The 24,925-nt window shown below is 33.3% G+C and overlaps 1 protein-coding gene across 3 annotated transcripts in view; it reads left to right on the forward strand.

The window, feature by feature from the left end:
* CSMD3 (CUB and Sushi multiple domains 3) overlaps nt 1-24,925 on the forward strand; it is a gene marked incomplete at both ends in the record, with an annotated part of 1,233,164 nt that overhangs the window by 1,043,721 nt on the left and 164,518 nt on the right. For 2 of the 3 annotated variants that reach the window (XM_080802411.1, XM_080802412.1), the window contains 3 exons: nt 13,739-13,852; nt 14,340-14,435; nt 15,997-16,200. In XM_080802411.1, coding sequence (XP_080658537.1) covers nt 13,739-13,852; nt 14,340-14,435; nt 15,997-16,200 — 414 coding nt within the window. The remainder of the gene's footprint in view (nt 1-13,738; nt 13,853-14,339; nt 14,436-15,996; nt 16,201-24,925) is intronic. The other variant, XM_080802413.1, reaches the window with a different exon arrangement.

Below are 24,925 nucleotides of genomic sequence, written 5' to 3' on the forward strand. Positions count from 1 at the left end.
TATTTAACCCATATATAATATAAAGTGATTCACATGCACAAGTATTTTATGTCTTTATATGTTCTTAAATAATAATAAGGTGATTATAAATTAGTTTTTAAATATTTAATTAAGTGCATTACTAATTATTATTTGTTATGGTAATGAGAAACAAATTAGTAAATAGCTTGCTCTTTTTTGAAGTCATATTTTTAAATTATCTTTGTGTCTAGCACTGATCAGTGCTTTGAACAGTTAACTTTTCCTACAAGTAGTTTGGGAAGAACTGAGGTGATGCTATTTTAGCTTGTTTTGCATTCAGATACAAAATGATTAATTTTCAACCATTTTTCCATTGAAGACAATCCAAAACACATTTTTCACACAGCTTCTTTTAAAAGCTAAATGCTTTATATAGGTCTTTGAATAAATTTTGCACGTGTAACTAAAAAGCTTTTTTGTGCTGTAATATGAGATATTTCCATTGGAATTGTAGCTTATTAAGTAACTTAGAATATTTAGAAGGATTCTGACATATCTAGACAACCCAAGAAATTTGAATACAGCACTCCCCCTTTCTCCATTGTTTCACTTTCCACAGTTTTAGTTACCTGCAATGAATTGTGGTCAAGACCCAGAAGATCCTCTTTTTGAGTTATTGTCAGAAAGTCAATAATAGCTTAAGGGTACATCACGCCTGCGTCATTCACCTCACTTCATCTCATCATGTAGGCATTTTATCATCCCACATCATCACACAAGAAGTATGAGTACAGTACAGTAAGATATCTTGATAGAGAGAGAGATCACATTTACATAACATTACAGTATACTGTTCTAATTGTTCAATTTTATTTTTAGTTTTCTTGTTAATCTCTTACTGTACCTAACTTAAAGTTAAATTTTTCATAGTTAATATGTGTATATTGACCTACATAGTTAATAATACTGTAACAACTTTGTATAGTGACAGATGGAACAACTTAGCTATGGTGACTATTTCATAATGTATAAAATACTAAATTACTGTACTGTGCATAGCACACCTGAAATATATAATATTGTATGCCAGTTGTTCTTTAAAAAAAAAAAGAATCAAGCAATGTTTTCCATGCAGGAGTAGTAATTATGTTATTTATGTCTAGGGACTTTGACCTTTATTCTCCAGATGAAATCCCAAATCCTGCCGGGTGTTTCTTGTTGTTCTAATTGGAGCTTAGAATGCATGTTCCTATAGGATTATTGTTACAAATCATTCAACCATTTTGTACTTCAGTTACTTCTTCTGTAAAACAAAGAATTGAGATAGATTATGAAATCTTTTGTACAGTTAAAATATTCTGTTATATTCATGAACTTCACAGATTTTAGGTCAAATTGATCTTCTGAGTTAATCTGGGCACCTGTCATTTTTACATTGTTTTCATGAGAACATGCATTTTAAAATCTTAACAGTCTGCTGATAATATTTTTTGAACATAACTCATTCATCAGTTGTAAATTGGCCCAATATGAGAACAGAGACAAGACAGGTCTCCACTGATCCTTATACCTAATTTTCCATGAGATCTAGTTCTATGTTAACAAAAGGCCACATCCACAAAGTGGGATTTTATTAATTCAGTGAAGAGTTGTTTAACATAATATATCCATAAACTTTCTTAAAAGGAACTAAATTGATCTGTATGTACAAAGTTCTGGGTCAGGAGGCAGATAACAATAGATTTATGCATCAACCTCAAATATCACCAGGTTCATTGTTTATCAACTAGTGATGTTATTAATCCAAATAAATTTTATATGTGCACCAAGTGAAGGAAAAAAAATTATCTCAAATTTCTTTCAGTCTTGTCTGTATACCTAAATGATTTTCTGGTCAAAAATCTTTATATGAGAAACTGAAATTTATCGATTTGTCAATATCAGTATTTATCAATATATCTAGAATTTCCATTTGTAAGTTTCTCAGCAACAGTATGGTATTTTGCAGATAGTAAATAATAACTAACTTAATAATGGTAAGGGATTTGGAATGAAGTTGTAGAAGAATATTAGATGCTTTTGATAATGGTATTGCCAAAAATCAGTGATAAGTTCAACAAGAATGATGGTAAAAATGTTAAAATAGCAATAGTGAGGGGCATCTGGGTGGCTCAGTTGACTAAGATGCTGCCTTTGGCTCAGGTCATGATCCTGGAGTCCCTGGATGGAGTCCCATGTTGGGACTCCAGGGAGTAGTCCCTGCACAGTGGGGAGCCTGCTGCTGCTTCTTGTTCAACCCCTCCACTCCTTCCCCCACTCGTGCTCTCTCTCTTACTCACTCTCTTTCTCTCAAATAAATAAATAAAATCTTTTTTTAAAAAACAACAATAATAAGATAAGTTACTTTATTTGTACTAAGAAGAAGAGTAGCTATTTCCAGAGTAGCATAAAATATTTTTTTCTAACTTTAATTATGGACAATAGAATAGTTTGAGACAATTTCTGAAAGGAAAAAAAAAAAATACCTATAGGAGAAAAGTCTTTTGGAGAACTCAATCAGTAAATAAGACCACTTTCCCCTAGCAGAATTCAGTGTGTTCTTTGAATAATACATATCCTGTAGATTTATTTCATTTTTTTAAAAGATTTTATTTATTTATTTGACAGGAAGAAAGATCACAAGTAGGCAGAGAGGCAGGCAGAGAGAGAGGGGGAAGCAAGTTCCCTGCTGAACAGAGAGCCCGATGCGGGGCTTGATCCCAGGACCCTGAGATCATGACCTGAGCCCAAAGGCAGAGGCTTAACCCACTGAGCCACCCAGGTGCCCTTGTAGATTTATTTCAATAACTCTTTTATGCTCCAATATGTGTATATGTGTTCTCTGAGGAAGGTTAAGGGACTAAAAGTATATTTTTAACACCTGATGATTTGGACTAAATGAATGATAAGGTGTCTTCCAAAATTGGTATGCTATTACTCTTATTTGTTTTCATTGTTAAGATTACTACTATTGTGTAAACCTGGCGATTCACAGACCTGTACCCCTGGGGATAAAAATACATTATATGTTTATTAAAATAAAAAAATTTAAAAAAAAAGATTACTACTATTACTACTAACCATCACATTTGGTAGAGTTAAAAAAATAATGCTTAATTTGATTTATTTATATAATTATATATAGATTTTTTTAAAATAAGAGATTACAAAGGTCACAAAGTATGGCGTGTGTGTGTGTGTGTGTGAGTGATACTGTGTTTTTTAAGCACCTGCTGGGTGAGATGCTTTAGAGATTAATCTTTACAACAATCCTAGAGTTGGTACTATTTTGTTGTTTAGGAAAAAGATTCAGGAAGGTTTACTTGCTTGGTGAAGGTCATCCAACACTGAATAGCAAAGCTGGTCAAATCCAGGTGTATAGAACTGCAAATCCCAGATTTTCTATTACTAATATTTTATTTTGTAAATCATTATGAGAACAAAAATTATTTACCAGATCCTTCTTCCACTCTTCTTCTTCTTCTGCTTCTGCTTCTGCTGCTGCTTCATCTTCATGCAAAAAGATGGTTTTATTAAAGCACAAACAGGACCAATGGGCAAAGAGAGCTGTCCCTGCTACTCTTCTGAATTCTAAAATCTACCGCTAAAAACGTCTAAGAGTCTACAGGATACATAATACCTTATTTATTAAGAACACTATTTTTTTTTTTAACTGAGAAACTTTTTTAAAATGTTGCCCTATGATGAACCCCTCCATCTGTCATCCTAAAGTAGATGTAAATTTTGCCAATTAGAGAATTCTTAGGCAGGGGAACTTTGAGAGTTGAGGGGTTCGAGGTGCTGAGCCTGCAGAAAAGGCATGGCATGCGTAGGAGGCAATATGCAGAGTGTAAAGAATTCAGTGAAAGCAAGAATTTGAATCCAGGCTTAATGCTGAATCGTATGTGAAAGTCCCATAAATAAAACAGAGAAACAAAATGCTCTGATTGAAATGGGATTTCAGAGGATCAGGAATTGTATCTGTATAGCAGCACCTCCAGAGGTGTTAGGCACAGAAAATCGCTTGCTCATAGTAGCTTCATCAAATTAACTCTCAACAAAACCTAGACGACAGGAAAATTTGATCAGTTGAGTTTTATCCTTTCAGTCTTCTGCCTTCAGAAGACACATATTTGGGGCGCCTGGGTGGCTCAGTGAGTTAAAGCCCCTGCCTTCGGCTCAGGTCATGATCCCAGGGTCCTGGGATCGAGCCCCACATCGGGCTCTCTGCTCCGTGGGGAGCCTGCTTCCTCCTCTCTCTCTGCCTGCCTCTCTGCCTACTTGTGATCTCTGTCTGTCAAATAAATAAATTAATTAAAAAAAAAAAAAAAGAAGAAGAAGAAGACACATATTTTTCCGTAAGTATATGACATCCCGAATAAGATGAGGGTCAGAGATTTCATACATTGGAAGAGGCTTTAGTGACCACAACCAAATAGAATGTGTGGATCCTGTCTGGATCCTGAGTTAATCAAAGCAATTATAAATAAATAAATACACACACACACACACACACACACACACACACACATATTTGGAGAGGAGAGAATCAGGAAATGAAATCAAGAAATGCTTATTAAATTATAGAAATTATTGTTAGTTTTATTAGATACAGTAGTTAGTTGTGGTTATTTTTTAAAGTCCTCATTTGTTAGAAGTAAATATTGAAGCCTTTATGAAAAAGGAGTAGGATATTGGGAATTGCTTTAAGGTATTCCCAGGTTGAGGATATAGGAGGAATGGGAGAGAATAAATGAAACAAAATTGGACATGTTCAAAAGTGTTGAAACTGGATGGATGGGTTCATGGGTGTTTATTTTACTAGTCTCTCTACTTTGTATACATTTGGAAATTTCCATAATAAAAAAAAATTCCACTAACTTATGTTATAGTCCACATGAGAATATTTTCCTGACCTAAATCTGTCTGGCCTCATTGCGATTTGGCAGACATATTCTGCCAAATGTGTAGAAAAAAAGACTTAAGAATGGTTAGAGGAAAATACTCATCCAAATTGAAATTGAGTTCAAAATAAAAGTGCTAATAAAATATTGTTACACTTTAAACTTTTAATTTTGCTTTTCTGTTTTAATTCTTTTAAACATGCAATAGAATTGCTTATTGTGTTTTTCTTGATTTTATTGCTTTTTGAACACCAAATTAATTTTCAGCTATTGGGAAATGTTACAACTGCCAAATTGCAGATAAGCTGCTCGCTTGCTGTTGAATAGATATTTGTTCCTGAAACAATTAAAGAAAACAGAACTACATTTGCTATAAGGTTTTTTTTTTAAATATATAATGCCCATATGTTTAAAAGAAGTTATAGACAGTTTGAAAATTTGTGATGAGCAAATGGTCACAGTATATACACCTAGCTTCAGAGAAGCCTGAAAGTAAATACCATGGATTTAGTCAGTAAACCTAGCTTATAGATCGGTACAGGTATCACACAGGAAACTGCTAACAGGAAAATAAATTATCATCCTGTTTACTGTTACAAATTCAAAACAGGACAAGATTTCTGGAGCTACTTAGTTACTGGATAATTGGGTACCATGGTCAGAAACATGATTTTGTTTTTTAAATAACATCTTTTCCTGATTATTACAAAATTGCAATAAAAAGGTTTTGGTATACTTCTTTTCAGAACTAGCATGTTTTCATGGTACTCTGTGAGATGCTAACTAATGTAGCACTTCTAGGTTATTTGCTCAAGGGCAAGATTGACTGCAGGACCTATGGTGGAGGCAAACTTCTATCTGATTTAAATAGCCCATAGATAATTAGTGTATGATTCACATGACTCACCTTAACTAAAACACTATCTTAGTGTAAAGCACCTCATTGTGAGTTAATAGTTTACTAGTATTGTACTATAGTAAGCATAAGTATTTGTAATCTAACTGATATGTGGAAAATGTGAAAGTTTCCAAAATACTGATGAAATTCTTAATTATTATTATATCAATGCAACTTCTACTCAAACTTTTCCAGTGCTAGATGACTTTCTTTTTTTAAGATTTTATTTATTTATTTGACAGCAAGAATGAGAGAGAGAGAGAGAGAGCAGGAACATGAGCAGGGGGAGTAGGAGAGGGGGAAGCAGGTTTCCCGCCAAGCAGTAAGCCGGATGCAGGGCTCTATCCCAGGACACTGGGATCATGACCTAAGCCAAAGGCAGATGCATAAGGACTGAGCCACCCAGGCACCCCATAGATGATGTTTTGAAAATAAGTAGCACACTACTTTGATTTGGGACTGATTTTAAATGTTCTGTGTTTTGGTGCTTTTGAATGAGTTGTTAAAATATTTCACTATATATATATATATCACTTTATATACTATATTATATATAATATTTCACTATATATGTATTTCATAAAATTGAGGTTTTAATTGGATACTTGTAATCAGCTTTAAATGAGAATGCTTTTAAAATCATGAAGTTTTTAAGTGACCATTATATCCCAAAAGCAACCTTGGAGTTTTTAATACAATAAGCAGTTTCATAGTCAGAGCATATAGAGAACAAAGAGTACTGTATATATATGTTACTAATTGAAAAAGGAAGTATTTTGCATACATGGACATTTCTATAATATTGTCTTGAAGTATTCATATGAGGTGAAAAGTATGAGACAAAATTCATATAAAGGTAGTGAAACATTTTGGTATGTCACCAACAGTCATTTTTTTATGCTTGCACACATAATCAGGTATAGTTCCAAATACATCTTTGATGTGAGTCTCATTTCTGTTCTGCTGGTAGTGTGAGTGCACATGTGTGTTTTCTTCTGTGCCGTGTTGGTGAATAAAATGCAAGCTGAGCAAAACAGGGGGGACTTCTTTACAATTTTTTTTCACAGAGCAACTAACCAGCTGAGTGCCTAATACAATCAAAATGAACCCTAGAATACAAAAGAATGTATAGATTTTGAAAAGGATAACAGGCATGTTGAGAATCATGCTGAGATCTAATAGGAATTTACAATATTTTTCTTCTCCTTTTCTTGCCCAGACTCCCCTGTGTGGAACTATTTCTTTTGTGATGGTGTTTTAATGCTTTTGCAACAGAGGGACTAGGACTTAAGATGAAGGGAACAAACTAAAACAAACGTAGAACGCTCTCTCACCTTGCTCCCTTTTTCTTAGCCCATATAGAAAACTGCTAATCCTACTTTCATATTCCACCCAGAAGGACAGAATGTAAAATCAAGTGACAGAGAAGAGCATAGCCATTTTGAAATCATCAGTTCAATGAACCTTGATTAAAACACCTGGAATGCTCTTCTGACCCAATTAAGTCTGCACGTTGTTCTAAATATGCATGTGTGGAAAGGAGAGTATGAGGGAAAAAAAATATGCTATCTAACCTCGACGGTCAATTAACTTTTGCCTACCACTGAATTTTCAGATTGAATTAGTAGCATATATATTTACAAGGCTAAGATACTGATAGTAGTAACTAATACATCCTACTGTGTTCAGGTGCTTGTTCGGAGTGGTTTGTTTGTTTGTTTTTGTTTTATTAAACTTTTATTTATTTATTTGACAGACAGAGATCACTAGTAGGCAGAGAGGCAGGCGAGAGAGAAGAAGGGAAGCAGGCTTCCCGCTGATCAGAGACCTGATGTGGGGCTTGATCCCAGGACCCTGGGACCATGACCTGAGCTGAAGGCAGAGGCTTTAACCCACTGAGCCACCCAGGTGCCCCTGTTCAGAGTGTTTTATAAATATTGATGTCCTATGAATTTAGAGACTTTTATTATTCCCTATTTCACAAACGAGGAAGTTGAGGCATGGAAAGGTGAAGAGACTGCCTCGTATCCTGAATCCTAGATTCAGTCCTAAAGTCCAATTCCAGAATCTGACCTAACTCTTCATTTGCTGGTTTTCATATATCCTTTATGAGGGCATTCCAGACCCATAGATTTGTGATTTTAAGGCATTAGTCCATCTAAATCTAGTGACGGTCTGTAAGCAGCTTTATCCTTTCTGTCACAGAGCAAAGAAATCTTGTCATTTTAGCACATTGGCACCATGGTGAATGAGCTACCGAACAGCTGACAACTACCACTGCCCTTAGAAACCTACTTCCTTGCCTTCTTCTACCAAATTTGGTCCCTTTTACATCAAAGCAAGTTTGAATGAGACCTGAATTTACCACAAACTCTTAGACATTTAATTTTACTGTAAACAGGAATGGTTAGATCAGCTCCTTTCGTCATGGTCCCATCTGAGGGCTTTTTTTCCTTTTAAAACTAGTGTGCCATTGGGATACTCTGTGACTGATTCCTTCCTGAGAGGAAAACAAAATTGACAAAGGCAAAATTAAAACCCTTCTGTATTTGCATAAACTCAATATTTATTTTTAATTCGATAACTCCAGTCCTAATCACTGGATAACATCAATCGTGTCCATGTTTGTTTTATTATCCTCATTTAAAGTTAATTGCTAAATCAGTGAGCCTCTGCACAATGAATGCCCTAGCTAGTTATTTTGATGGTACAAGAATTAAGTGCCACGTCCAAGTTTCTGACTTGCTTAGGCAATGGTGGAACATTCGGCAACAATCGAGAGTAGAGAAGTACTTATTTATGTTCTAAACAAATGCACACTCCTCTGGGCGCTAAGCCATATCGTGCATGTCACACCTCACCCGTCTACTGTGCTGTTTTCCACCAAGATACTTCCACCAAGATACTGCAGACTGCTGGTCTGCAATGTGCCTTCTAATTCTGGAGATGTATTAATATTCAGGAACTTCTTTATGCCATTCCAGCCACCCTTTCATCGTTTATTGATGTACATTTGAAATGGCTAAATTAAGCAGAATGGATAGTCTCGTGACTTAAGCAAATGTGGCTAAAGGAGAGATGGCAGAGTTGGTGCAGAATGAGGAAACAAATGTTTTTTGAAACTTAGTTAAGTGAGCACTTGCATCATGCAAACTGCCTCAATAAATGGACCTCCGCCTTTCTATCTTGGTTGGATAGAATACTGTAAAAACTAGATGTCAAATAAACCTTGCTTTATCTACAAAGAAAAATAGATAAACACAATGTCCTGTCTCATTCTGAGTTTCTTTGCTCATGGGGGAGCAAATGAACTAGGAAATTTTAAAGTTAGGGTGAATATCCTATCGATCTGATCTAAATTAGAGGTTTTCTCTATTTAAGTGATTTAAGCAGACTAAGTGACATTTAAAAATCTAAATCGTAGGGGTACCTGGGTTGCTCCATTGGTTAATGTCTGTTTTTGGGTCAGGTCATGATTTTAGGGTCCCGGGATCAAACTCTGCCTTAGGCTCCCTGTTTCTCCCCCTGTTCCTGCGCTCTCTCTCTCTCTCTCTCTCAAATATATAAATAAAATCTTTATTAAAAAATCTAAATTGGGGGCACCTGGGTGGCTCACTGGGTTAAAGCCTCTGCCTTTGGCTCAGGTCATGATCCCAGGGTCCTGGGATCAAGCCCCGCGTCGGGCTCTCTGCTCAGCAGGGAGACTGCTTCCCTCCCCTCTCTCTCTGCCTGCCTCTCTGCCTACTTGTGATCTCTCTCTCTGTCAAATAAATAAATAAAATATTTAAAAAAAATCTAAATTGTAATTTTTTTAAAGATTTTATTTATTTATTTACTTGTCAGAGAGAGAGAGAGAAAGAGCTCACACAAGGAGGCAGAGTGGCAGGCAGGGGCCAAGAGAGAAGCAGGCTCCCTGCCAAGCAAGGAGCCCCATGCGGGACTGGATCCCAGAACCCTTGAGATCATGACCTGAGCTGAAGGCAGCGGCTTAACTGACTGAGCCACCCAGGCATCCCTATAATTTTTTTTTTTTTTAGTGCAGCCTAGAACACCTCCTACATGTTGCCCTTTTGTGGTTGGTGGAGGACTTGCTTTTAAGAATGTATTAAATGATTAGCACAGCAATGATCTGCATTAAAAGATGTGCCCAACATGTCCTATTGTTGGTTTACAATTAATTTAATTGGCTAACTTAACATCTTTCCATAGGTAAAGATAAGCTGCCACCTGAATGACTACAAATACAGTTAACGGGGTCTAAGAGAAAGACTCTCTTTGGATCTGTTGGCTTTCTGACCCCAGTTGTTTCGGGTACATCATAGAATAGAATCAACAATATTAGTTAGATTAATAAACTGTATTCTAGAATAAAATATATGGAAAATAAGAGGCTCAGAAGTAATTTCAGAGATAATAAATAGATTGTTTGCATAGACTGATTTGTAGGGGTATTTTACATGTTTATTTCTGCCCTATTAGGCTTCCCTTTTCTTCTTTTTTATAACTTGCAATAATACACATATAACATTATAAAACGGATTTCGAACAAAGGAGTTAAAACATTATTTTTAAGATCTATCATGCTTAAGAAAGGGGAAAAATTCACTTAGAGTGGTGCTTCCCTTAAGAAGCAGCTTAGTGTTCATAGCCTATTCTAATAGCCTGAGAACAAAGTGCTTTTGATATTCACAAGCAGATCTCCAGAGAGAGGGAAAGCAGCCCTGGAGCTGAGATGCAGAGAACTTTGTATCTCTGCTGGAAACTAAGAGAAAGAAGACAGAGAGCTAGCTAATCATTTCAGATGGCCTCATCACCCCAGACTTTGGGGGTTAATTGTAGTCCTAGAAATAAAATGATGGTCCAGTCATTAGGCTGAGGTACGTTGATCAGTGTTAGAAGGGTTTTTATTTTGTTTTGTTTTTTAAAGAGAGTGTAAGTTGAGTCCCATGCAAATATGAAGTAAACATGTATCAAAATATTTTTTATCAAAACTTTTATTTAACTCAGGAATTAAAGAGGGTTTTAGTAAATACTACAGTGGTTTAATATAGAATTCAATAGCCAAGTATAGATCAGTGGATAGAGAGGCAGACCGATACATAGATACATAGATAAGCATGGAAGGCTGAAATGAATTTACACGTCTGTCCATTGGACAATAAACCATTGCATACACCACAGTCCCCCCAAAACACAGGTGACCCAGAAGGGTAGGCTAAAAAACATCTCACGAGCACAACATCCAGTTATCTTTTGATCCATCTTAAAGTCTTTCACAGTTTTTTCCTACAAAGACCTCAACCATGCAAAGGGTACAGTTGGCCCTTCAGAAGATTTTAGAAGCAGAAGACCTACTGCTGTGTGAATGTAAGAAAACTAACTAAATAAAGACATTTGTGGATGGCCTGGGGAAGCAAACACAAGGTTTACCATTTAATTCTTGAGGTTTCTAGCTGAGAAATATTCGGCTCGGGCTTGTAACGTAATGTAATGAGGCAATACTTAACCTGGTAACGTATAGGAAATCAGATCACTATGCAGGTGTTCTTGATATTTCATACTACAGAAAACTTATGCAAAAATATACTTTAAACTTTTACTTTTCATATAATGGCTTAGTATACTCTCAGAGTAACTTTTTTTTTTCCTAATAAAAGTTATTTTTCAGTTAAGATTTCCATTGGGTAAATTAATGCCGTTAGAGCCTGTTGAAGAGTAGTAGCTTACTACTAGTTAGTAAGTGCTTAATGAGGCTAGATTCAACACTCCACTCCCTTATCCCCTGCCCTTCTCAGTTCCCCCCACTGTCATCTCAAAATTAGCACCACAAATTGCAGGCATAAGTTACTAAGGACACTCCAAGGTCATGCCCTACAGTTTTCATTACTCAACATGATGCAAATATGCAGTGTTTATGGCTCTATTGTTAGAAGTTACCCTTTTAACATATCTAGTTCACAAGTGACACAAAATTCTGGTCTATCTGTAGAGAGGTAATAGTTGTGAACAAGAGGTCTAAAAACAAGAAAAATCATTGTTTTTCCTTTTTTCCTTAGAAAAACCCTTGGATGACTGTTGTTGTTTTGTTTGTTTGTTTGTTTGTTTGTTTGAAGGGGAGTTTTGTTTTGTTTTGTTTTTTTAGATATTGTTTGTAATGTGGTGGTTTGCTTGGGAATTGAGCATGTTTCCTAAGGAAATATTTGAAATATTTGGCAGAAAGAGTTAAACGATGTTGAATTTAAGTGTTTTATTTTTCTTATGTCTTCCCAAAAAAGATACAGAGAAAGAATAATTTATCTACCAAGAGCCTTGTTGCACAGTGTTTTTAGCAAAGTGCCTGTCATTAGACTAACATGATTGCGGGGCGGGGGGACACTTGGACAGGCAATGACAACATCCAGGTTATAGTAGAAACTTTCAAAGACACTGTTGAAAACCAATCAAACACCAATCTAAAAAAATGCAAAAACAGAAAACAAAAACTCTTAATATTTTTTGGAATATTTTGGAAATGGCTTGGAATTTGGTGGACCAATATATGGGTCTTTTAAAAAGGTCTGGACTGAAATTTCATATGACTAGTAAACTATTAAAAAAATAGAATGCATGCATCTGATTCAATAGAAACATAAATGTGTTTTCATAACTTCTAAGAAATGTTTTCAGGAGGACTATTTATGAAAAATAGCACAACAATGTGTAGGAATTGTTCAAAGCAACAACTCTGTATCTGCCTTCATTTCCCCTTACCTCACAAAGAACTGGACTGAGATCACCAGCTTATTTTAGCAGGCACAAAAGAAAAAAAAAGTGTATCTTTGTTTACAGTATTATGTGTATGTGTTCATATGAAAAACTCAGCATGTTTCAGATGAATTAGGCTGTTTTCAAGAGACCACCAGAGGATTACCATAACCTTGACTCAAGTGTAAATTATGATGAACTTTAAAAATACATATATGTATAGTTTAATTACAGTAATGTGATTTTGAGCTTATAAAAGTCACCTTGTCTTAACATTATTAAACTTAAAAAAGTACTCTTTTAAATGCCATAATTTTTCTATTCAAAAAGTGTTTTAAGGATAATTTTTATTATTTTTTTCTTTAAAAAAAAAACCCACAAAATACAAGCTTATTTCTGCTCTGGAACAGGTTCTTTCTTTTAAGTTATAGTTTGGGTCGTTTCTACACGTAAAGTTCACATATAATTAAAGGAAAAGTACAAAAAAGAGACCTTTATCAATATCTATTGATAAATACTTCAGATCGGTATTTACCATGAAAAAACAACCATTTTGTAAAATTGTCTATCTCAATTGCTGAGGAATTATAAATTATATTTCTTGATTTTGGCAAGATATTAACAATGCTTAGGAATCATTTTAAAGTCAAAATGTAAACTAAACACTGTACCTTTAAAGTATCTTGCTGATATTTTTCCAATGAAATTATTACTTACAGCAGAACAGCATTTTAAAAGCAATCTAAAGAAATCCCCCTAAATTAAAATATAGTCTATCTTATATAAAAGAGGAGAAAAAAATTAGAAAAAGAGAAGAGAGTCACAAAGTGAAGAGAACCAAACTACCAATGGGAAAAATCGGAGTTATTATAAAGTATTAATCACCAACCTTATGGTTTCTGATCTATAGATAAATGTTATACCATTTAATTTATTTTTTAAAAAATAGTATTTAAAAAATTTTATTGCTTTTAGGCCATGGTCATTACCTTATGACCTGAGATATGTGTGTTAGGCATATCAACCAATTGGCACCTACCCTCTTTTAAAGGTAGAAAAAAGATGAGTATTATATTGTAATACTTTGTTCTCTCTCTCCTCCTCTTTCTATTTTTTTTTTTTTGTTGTGTTTTTTGTTTTCGTTTTTGGATGGTTGGTGATTTGTTTGCTTCTCCTGGTTCCTGTTGATCAGTGGTGTTTGGCCAGTTTGTATTTTTCCAGACATCACTCCACGATGTTGTTGAGGTGTATGATGGGCCAACTCAGCAATCTTCTCTGTTATCTTCCCTCTCAGGATCCCATTCAGGTATCCTTTAATAGAACTGCCATGCATCAGTTATTGATTAAAGACTGACTTTGATTGGTATTAGAGTGAAAGTTGAGATTTATGTCATCCATATGAGAAATAAACTGAAAATAGAATCACTCTTTATTTTAAACAAAAATAGAAACACAATAGTAACTCAAACGCTTGAGAAAAACATAACCAAATATTTTTGGGGGATTGTAATCAAGTAAATATAATATTTAGTCACTGAGTCTGTGGTATTTAATGTAATATAAAATATTTAAGGATTATTTTTGAAATGAGACAATATGTATCAAAATGTATGGTAAAAAGGTTGAGATTGAAACTGAACCCAAAGAAAATATATTGTCAGAGGTAGGCTATCTTAAAGTAATTTGATAGAACATAGATTGACATTTTCAAATAACAGTGTAAATTAATATAATTTGTTAGGTTTACTGAATGAAATTATTTATGATATCTTAGTGTTTGTTTTGTTGAGTAGGAGAATCACTTCCACTGAGTTCAGGTAATCAGATCACAATTCGATTTACTTCAGTTGGACCAATAACAGCTAAGGGATTTCACTTTGTTTATCAAGGTAAGTGACCCTGTAGCCTAGAAACACACTAAGGAATGATATCAATTTCCTCATGCTATGTTCAGAATTATTAATGATGAGATCATCATAACCATATAGGAGAGATCAAAGTTGTTTTTAGTTGTTGTTTTTTTTTTTTAAGTTTCACCCTGTTCCCTCCCCCATCACTAGAAAACTGTTAATTTGGCCAAAGTTAAAAGTGACCTATTGCTTCCATCATCATTCTCAAGTATGATTTCCCTTCCTTCCAACATATTGTTTTAAAATATTTTTTTTTCTGACAACTCTTCACTCTCTGCATCTTCTATTTTTCCCATAGCCTAGCATTCTAAATTAAAAATGTACAGAATTTTGTGCTGATGTACTTAGACATGTAGGGAAATCATTATTCCATTCTAAATTTTAGTTTTTCATTCTCTCAGGAGATTTCAAACTTTCTTCATGGCTATTAAATATTTTTGTGCAATTGAAAGCTTATTTACACAGTTTCTTCTCACCTTTTATAGACAAGCTTCAACATTATCATTAAAATATTAAGGGCTATAATTTGAAACACTTTGTTTTAGTTGTGTATGATCATGTAGTATTTATTCTTAAATGTATCTTGAACTTTATTTTTAAGAAATTTATAAACTTATGATTTGATACTTTTATTAACTTTCTCCCATTTATAATGTTGTCTATAATATTTTACTGTTTCATTTTTAATAGTATTCCTTCATTAAACAATATATGATATTATGAATTTAAAAAGGCACTATTACAAGTCACATAAGAGGAATCAGTCTATTTGGAATTCATCATATCATTTTTTGGGCTGTTGTCAAACTCTTTAATCCCATCTGTATGTGTTTTAAAAAGAAAAAACATCCTGTTATCATTCTATTTTACTAAACCCAAAAAAAAAAAAAGTCACAATCAAAGTACATACCTATAAAATCTAAAAGCAATTTCAAATTTGATATTGTATGATTATTAAATAAAACTTCTATTGTTGTTAATCTGTCTGACTTATACTTAGCCTTGAACATAATTGTCTTCAATAACAAACATATTTTGAACAATTAAGTTTGTGAACATACTGTGAAATTAGTACTATGTTGTGTTTTCTTTTTTAAATCTATGAAACTACTGAAAAATAAAATGTGACATTACCTCATGTAACCTGACACGTGTTGGAACATGTTATCCCAGTTTAAAAAGAAAAAATATATCTTTCAGTTATCATCCCGTAAATTGAAATACCTAATTCAAACTATTTTGTTATATTAATAAGAGTTTAGTAAAACCAAAAAAATAAGACAAAAACTTACTTGATGTTGTTTAAAGGATTAAAAGATGTTTTTTTAAATAAAAAAATCTTGATGACAATAGCAGTATTCATTTTAAATTGTATTTTATTCTGTATGAATATTAGAACTTTTAGAAATATATTCAAGTTGTTAATTTCAGTGCTGATAAAAAGTGAAGATTTCTTTGAAATTTGTTTAAATAGCTACATTTTGAAATCTGCATTTATCTACCAAATATGAAATTAAAATCAACAATTATTTGTACACAGCTGTTCCTAGAACAAGTTCTACACAGTGCAGCTCTGTGCCTGAACCAAGATTTGGAAGAAGGATTGGCAATGAATTTGCAGTTGGTTCATTGGTTCTTTTTGAATGTAATCCAGGATATATTCTCCATGGATCCATTGCAATTAGGTGTGATACTGTGCCCAATTCTTTGGCCCAATGGAATGATTCCTTACCTACCTGTATTGGTGAGTATGTAAATTTGAATGCTTTGTGATTGTACATATTTTATATCAAAATTAGTAATCTTGCATCTATCAATAATTCTATTTTAGATCTAATAGTTTTACCTTAATTTTTAAATACTCCGTTAGTTATGATGTACCTAAATAGGGCAAGCAAATATGGATATTTGCTGTAGTTCAGATATAATGTGATCAATGAAAAATATTTTGTGTTGAATTAGCTGGGTAGTTTCCTCATTTATTGATTTAGATGTATGAAGATATATGCACATACTGCCAATAACACAAAATCTGAATGCTACTAATATGGGATTGTTGAAATAAACATCTCTAAAATTTTATGCAGAGATTCCTAAGCCAGTATGTAAAGAATTTATATATCTTTTAAAGATCTCAGAAGCTGATTTTTTTTTAACATATTCTATTTTGGCATCAAAAGAATTACAAAATATGCATTAGAAAATAAATCTGTTTTTTTCCCTTTTATCTATTATTTATATATATGTGTAAAAAATACAAAATAAGAGATTTTCTCAGTCTTTTAGAAGTCTAATTGATAACTTTTTGATGAGTGGAATACATACAGTTAGTCAGAAATCTAACTGTTTAAAACTTCATTTTTGCAAGACTGTATCTAATTTAAATTGGTAAATAGAATATACACTTTCTAAAATTATAAGCTCTTAACCCTGTTAAATTATATTAAACAGATTAAAATATTTCCTAAACCACAAAAAATTTAGAATTTTATATTACTTCAAGTTCATTACAATGACTTTTGGCTCTTGTACAGTTCTATAGATATGGAAAAGGTATGTTAGGAAGTTTATTATTTTTTTTGTCCCAAGAGCATATCTGGAAATTATTTTCTTTGATTACATGGTATAATGTTATTTTTTTAAAGATTTATTTATTTGAGAGAGAGAGAAAATGTGCTAGTAGGGGGTGGGAGTGGGGGACAGAAGGAGAAGGAGGGGATCTCAAGCAGACTCCACACTGAGCACAGAGTCCAAGGCAGAGCTTGATCTCAGGACACCAGTATCATGACCAGACCAAAATCAGGAGTCTGATGCTTAAATGACTGAGCCACATAGGTACCCCTGATTATATAGTATTATATTAAAAGAAGAATGGTAAAATTTAATATCAGGTTAAGAAATAGCTCTTGCGAATTGAATTTTTTCATTAAAATTATATTGGTATGTGATCACAAAATAAGAGGAAGAATTATTTAAATAAAAGATAAGCAAAATTTTGTTTTTATTTTAATAATCCCAATTCCAATTTTTCATAGTGACATGATTGTGTATATGCACACATATACTTATAAGTATATAAAATGTATTTTATTTATTTATTTTTAAATATTGGATTTATTTATATGACAGACAGAGATCACAAGTAGGCAGAGAGGCAGGCAGAGAGAGAGAGGGGAGGAAGCAGGCTCCCTGCTGAGGAGAGAGCATGATGGGAGGCTTGATCCCAGGACCCTAGGATCACCACCCTAGCTGAAGGCAGAGTCTTTAAGCCACTGAGCCACCCAGGCGCCCCTAAAATGTATTTTAATAACACATCTTGCCATACCTGAAAAGAAATTATGTGCATCAGTACTTTTAATTTTTAATTTTTAAAAACATATTTTACCATATTTTAACAGAGATTTAATATAATGTTAGCTCATGGTTCATTAAACTAAAGTGTATTTTCAAATTGTGAATCAATATACTGATTTCCTCTGAGGAAGGAGTAAATTCTGCTGATACCATTTATAGAAGGTGTAATTTGTATAGGATATGTCTGCTCTAAGTATCATGTGTTTTCCATCCACATCAGGACATTATTAGTAATTATTCTGGGAATATGGTAAAAATCAAGGCTATTCTGAATATAAAGTAAGGAAGGATGGTTACTTGGTCTTCCTAGGAACTTGATATCACCAGCCCCAAAACAGATATACCTAGCATATTTCACAGGGCATTTTTCTTGCACCAAATATTTTAGTTCTGCCCACTGTAATAAATGGAATGTGAACTATTATTCTGTTATTCTTTTCTTTGTTGAAAACTACCTGTAAAAATAATTTAAATCAGTAGAAGGCTATACGTGATTCTTCAACTTTCTCATCTTTTAGCTAAATAACCACAATTTCTGATACCATTAGCAATTACTTAATCCTTTCTGTTTGCCAGCTTTCATGCTGAGCAATTTAAATACGTATTTAATTTAATCCTTACAGCAAACCAATTGGAAAAGTTACTTTAAGAATTTACAGTTGAAGAAACTGAGTTTTAGGGAGGTAAAATAGTTATTTTTAAACTATCAAGACATAGTGGGTGGTAGAGTAGGGGCAGCAACAAAATTTTTCTGACCCCATACCTCAGCCTAAATAATAGAGGACTGCTTCTTTTTAGGTTTTGATTTATAAGCTAATTCCTTCTTAATTTGATATCTGCATTTTATTTACAATGTGAGATTTCTTATCATATTGAAATACATTTTTGACAGTCAATAAGTACAGGAAAACAAATCATTTGGAGTTAATGTTCCTCCAATATTTTAGCTAGCATGGAGCTAGGTAGGGTTAATGGAACGAACAGATCTTCCCCTGTCTGTACTTTTATACTCTCATAAAGACAAAACAGATGTTTCTCCTTTTGAGCCACAATATATGTTGACTTCATACTCTTATAAAATAGTAATAAATAAATTATCCTAAACTAAAGACCATGAGCTGAGAGAAATGTTCCTATATGTCTATGCCAAAATTAGTCATGCAATATGCATAAATCGGAAATTACATTGCTTTAAATCAACTTAATAATTGAAGACAGACACATGATAATAATAAATCTCTTCAGCCTCACAATGGATTTTTTAATATTTCTCTATAAATATCAAGAATCAGTCATTATTTCTATCTCACTTTTCCCAGTAATTATTTACATAATTTGTGTCACTTTTACTTTATTTATGTAGGTAGTGATAGAAAATATCAATACCGTATAATAGAAGGTAACTAGGTAAGTAACTGTCTTCATTTAGTTTCATATACATGATGAAAATTCCTTGAAAATATTCATTTTTTATAAAAATAGACTGATACAATGACATCTGGCAATTCATAAACTAGCTCATTAATCTTTAAATATCATTGCTCTAGTTTGAGTGTTCAGAGAACCTATTATCGATGCAGAGTACTGAAGTGTAACTTTATAAATTATCTGTTAAAGGTTCTATTTGTATATTTATCATGTTAATGGGGAAAATTGCAAATAATCATGTAAAACCGAATAAAATCCCCACAGCTGGGAACTCTCAGTTCTTAGAATAAGGGTTAATTAAGTCTTGGGCAATAATAGTCTTGTGCTCTGACTTTAACACTGAGATGTGGGTGAGTCACTACATGATCCTGGAAAATTTACACAAGTTCTTATTCTCAATTGCCATATCAATAAATCAGGAAAATAAGAGAATTTCCTTGTAGGTTTATTGTGACTATTAGTTCTTAGAATCCAGTAAGTACTCAATAATTAAGTTGTTTTTGTTGTTTCCAAATCTTCCCTCACAGAAGCAGGAGATAAAACTTTAATTCTAAAGGTATTGGATCTAGAATATAGAATTTACACACAGTACTGACAAAAGGCTTGATATTATTGATTCTCATTTGTTGATATGTTTTAATAACATTTTAAAGTTAATAAATGTAAAAACTATCTTCCACAGGAGATTTTTGTATCTTAAAACGGCAAAACACATGGACTCTAATCATCCTTTCCAATTTTATAATTTAAGGTCCCTTGAATGTAACATTTTTTTTTCACTTAAAACTTCTAAGAAAGACATTGGATGACATATAATAACAATTTTCTTGAAAATAATAGCAGTTATTTATTAAAATGAAATAAAATATTATTTATTAAAATAATAAAATATTTATTAAAATAAAAATAAAAATAGCAGTTATTTAAAAATTTTTATTAAAATATTAATTTAATAAAATTTTAAATTTTGGGAGACTGAAATTTCTTTCTACCAATTGCTATATTTAAGGACAAACGGTTGAAAAGGAAACGACTTAAAATAATAGGCATATGTTCATGATTTGGTTTGTTCTCATTGTATGTGAAAGTATAAAACAAAGAAAGTTAAAATTTAAACAGTGGTAGTGTACCTGGGTAGCTCAGTTGGTTAAGCATCTGACCCTTAATTTTGGCTCAGGTCATCATCTCAGGGTTATGAGATCCAGCCCTGCAATGGGTTCCAGGCTGGGTATGGAGCCTGCTTACGATTTTTTCTTTCCCTCTGCTGTATGCTCATTATCTAAAAAAAAAAAGGAAAAAAGATTAAACAGTGATTAATATGATTATAATTGGTTTTGACTGTATATTTAACAAAAATTTTCATTCAGACTTTCCTTCTGTTCTTGAAAAGTTAAAAAACTTGATTATTCAAAGAAATTTCTTTTGTCTATGAAAATATGAAAAATGAGACAGGGTTAGAAGAAGAGATAAAAAGACATTAAAGAATGAATAAAACCAGAAAAATGAAAGAAAAGATATTTTAGGAATAAGAAAAGGAAAGAGAGAAAGAAAAATAATATATTGTCGGATAATGAGAATACAAATTCTAAACCTTAAAAATAAATCATCTTTATTTAAAGTGGAAGAAAACCCCTATAGTATTACTAAGGTTTATGTTTTTATCTTAATGATAAAATTGAGTCCAAAACTAGAAAGGTGGTGATTCTAAATGGCACTCAGATGATAACTCAGTTTAGGGTCTACCATTTGGTCTAACTGCCAAATGAAAATATACATGTATTTCTATTTTTAATTGTAAATATTTTTAGCTTCAAAATGTTCTGAATAAAAATAATTGTGTCTTAAAATATTCAAAAAAGGAAAAGGTTTGATGCCTTAAAGATGCAACTATGAGAGTCAAGTACACAGTCATCTTTAGATTAGTATCAAATCATTATCTTTAATTTTATTTATTTTATTTTTTAAGATTGTATTTATTTATTTATTTGAAGTGGGGAGGGGAAGGAGCAGAGGGAGAGGGACAAGCAGACTCTTGCTGAGCAGGGAGCCCAACGTGGGACTCCATCTCACAACCCTGAGATCATGACCTGAGCCAAAATCAAGAGTTGCTTAACTCTTGGATGCTTAACCTACTGAGCTACCCAGGTACCCCAAAGCATTATCTTTAATTGTAGTTCATCATCAACATTTGTTATGAATAAAATATTAATTGCCTCAAGATCTTTGAACTTTCTATTTTTTCCACTTGGAACATGCATTCCCAAAGATATCTTTTAAGTTTACAACATCGCTTCATTCAACCTGATAATCTTCGTTGAACATCCTATCCAAAATAATTTTCTGCTACCCATGTTCCATTTGTTCTGTGCCTTTACCCTGCTTTTCTTTAATGACAAACATCCACCATATTATATGTCATTTGGGATTTTTTTGGTCTGTTTTTGTTTTTTGTTTATTTTGTTTTGTTTTTGGTTTCTTAGTCTTTCTTGTCCTCCTCTGCCCTGACACTATTGTTTTTATGTTCTTCCAAAAGAGGACCTGGCATATAATAGATATTCAATAAACATTCGCTCAGGGAATGGATTTTAACAATTAGCCGTGATAATTTCCTGAAATCTTGTAGAGGTCAAACAACTGGACAGTTTCCCAAGTCCAGGGGCCATGCATTTTTAATTTCAGGCATTCTTAATTAACTTTTTTTTTTATTTGTTTCAGGGGTACAAGTCTGTGATTCATCAGTCTTATATAATACCCAGTGCTCATTACAACACATACCCTCCTCACCAGATGCTGATGCTCTTGCTCACTTTGCTTGCTTAGACCTTTACAAGCCATTGGAAGTTTGGAACTCTTCTGAGACTAATTCTGTAGGAAAGAGCAAACAATAGATTTACATATGATCTGGGTCATTTTATTCTGAGGGAGAACAAATTCTCTATTTACTCTTTACAGTTTAGCTATAATCTTTGACAATCTATTTCCCAGATTTTATAATTGTATTTTTCTCTATGTTTACTATTCCGTGAATACTCAGTTAACAACTTAAGCCAAGTGAGCATCATTCTAAAACTAAAAGAAGGCAGCTTTCCACATTCCTAATGATTTCCATCTCCTCTGCATTATTTTAGTTTCACGGTTCTTACTATGGTTACCAACACTTTCCTTTTTTTTTTTTTTTTGGTTACAGTAAAACACACTGAAATGTTCCATAATTTTGCAAAAACTGACAGACTAAAATTAAACTCTTGAGTGAAAAGCAGCCCCATTAGTCATGACATGTGGGTGGTTCTTACAGTTAACATGGTCAAATACTAAGGTAGGGGATCTACAAGTTTAAATGACCAGTGTGTAAGTGATACTTAGTAGTTGTGCACAAATCTGTCATATCCAGACATTCTTAGGCAAATTATAATAAAGTACAATGATATTTTGATAAGAACATTGGACTTGGAATAAAAATAAAACTGAAAAATATGCCAAAGACTGAGTTTTTATCTTCCAAATTTGACCTTGTTACACTTCAGATTTCTTAAAATTTTCAGTCTCATAAAACACCAAGCTCTCCTCCCTCTGAGACTCTGTGATTCAAATAACCTCCTGCAGCCACTAATAGCTCTGACAATATATGGCCTTAGGCATAAGTAATTTGTTAGTGGGAGGTCTCTTTTGAAAAGCCCCTGAACCTGCCATTTATTGCCCTTAGGCAGAAAGTCTTTAATTAGCTGCTTATCCCATCACCTTTATCTGGTTTCCTCCCCTCCCCCACAGAAACTTTAGAATCTCAGAAGAACTACTTTTACTTGTATTCTCTCCATGACAACACCCCGTTTATATCATCTTTTCTTAGAGCAGTAGAGAAATTGATGAGGAAATAAATACAGGAACTGAACCCTCATTCACTGATTCATTTATTTATCCATTTATTCATCCATGAAAAGGTTACTCAAAATAAATAGCAATTAGTATTTATAAGAAGCACTATTAAGCATTTTCTTTTTCTTTCTTTCTTTCTTTCTTTCTTTCTCTTTCTTTCTTTCTTTCTTTTTTATGTTGATACCAATACCAGGAGGTAGATAAGATTGTTTCTCTTAAGAGAATAAAAACTCTGTGGTTTACAGATAAAAGCAGAATCAGGATTTGAACACAGGATGCTTGTCTAAAGCCCGTTGCTCTCTTAATCCATATGTTATATAGTGTATTACTGATCAATAGGGAAATATGTATCTTTTAAAATAGGAAACAAATATTCAGATAAATAATATACGTAGGAATTGAAACTTTATAAAATATCCTATGTATAGTGATGCATGTCTGGGGATACTTTTATAGTATATTTATATACAGTAATATGAAACTTTGTATTGTTATATATGGCTTATTTAGGAAATCACTGGGAGAAAGGAATAATGCAGGAATGATGAACAGGAACCTATAACCACAATATATACACAGATATCACAGATATACAACCAGTCTGTCAACAGTTTATTCACCAAGCATTTAGTGAGTGTTTACCGAGTATCAATCTCTCATCTAGCTTTGAATAAGAAGATAAAATTCCTGCCCTTTTGGAGTTTACATTTTAGTAGAGTGAGACTGAGCATCACACTAGTGATGTGTTCTCTTCTTTCAGATAGTAATATGTACTATGGAGAAAAGTAAAGAAAGGGCGGAGGTCCTAAGACACCCAGGGCATGCTACTGTTTTATATACAAATGAAATGAATGGAGGGGGTTATAAAATCTTGGAGATAAACATGTGTGTAGACTATGAGGCAGAGACAGATCTTGACATGTTCAAGCCACACAGCAAGAATCCCAGGTGTCTGGAGCAGAGTGAATGATGGCAAGCATGGTAGAAGAGTCTGGGGAGGCAGAGCAGAGGCCAAGTCGTATGGACCCTCAAAGTATGGGGGAACGCTTGAATTTTCTCTAAGCAGGGAGAGAATTCATTGAGCTACTTTCTAAAAAATCACTGTGGCCAGTGTAAAGAGGGATGGAGTAGGAGCAAGAGGATGGAATGACAGGCTATTGCAATAGTGGAGAGGATAAGTAAGGGTAATTTTGATAGGAAGATCATAGTCAGGCATGAGAATTGATAAGCTTCATGATATACTTTTTTAAAAGGAGATGGGAAAGTTTACTGATAGGTTAAACATAGATGTAAATGTGAATTTGAATATAAGAAAAGAAATTAAGATGAATGAATCCTAGATTTTTGGCTTAGAGCTAGGTGAATGATAGTGACATTTACTGAGATGGAGAATTATATAGATAAAAGAAATTTTCAAAAGTGTTGTTTTAGACATATTAGTTTTCAGAGGCTTATTAGGCATATTATTGCAGGATTCTGAGCAAAAGTCAGAATTTGAGATATTTAGTAGTCGTACTATATCGATGACATAGAAATAGATGGCATTTTTAAGAGGTGATGGTTAGAAAGAAAAGAGAAGATGGCTTAGGTCAGAGAGTGTTACAACATTTAAAAGATCAAGGGAGGAGGGTACTCTACAAAGAAAGAAGGGAAGAGAAAAGAAGAGAAGAGAAGACAAGAGAAAGAAAAGGTGAAAGAAAGAAAACAGAGAGGGGGAGGAAGGAAGGAAGGAAAGAAAGAAAGAGGAAGAAAGGATGAGGAAAAAGAAAGGAAGAGAGGAAGAATAAGATTGATTGTATCACCAGTGGTATAGA

This window comes from Martes martes (assembly GCF_963455335.1).
Source record: "Martes martes genome assembly, chromosome: 4".
Lineage (NCBI taxonomy): Eukaryota > Metazoa > Chordata > Mammalia > Carnivora > Mustelidae > Martes > Martes martes.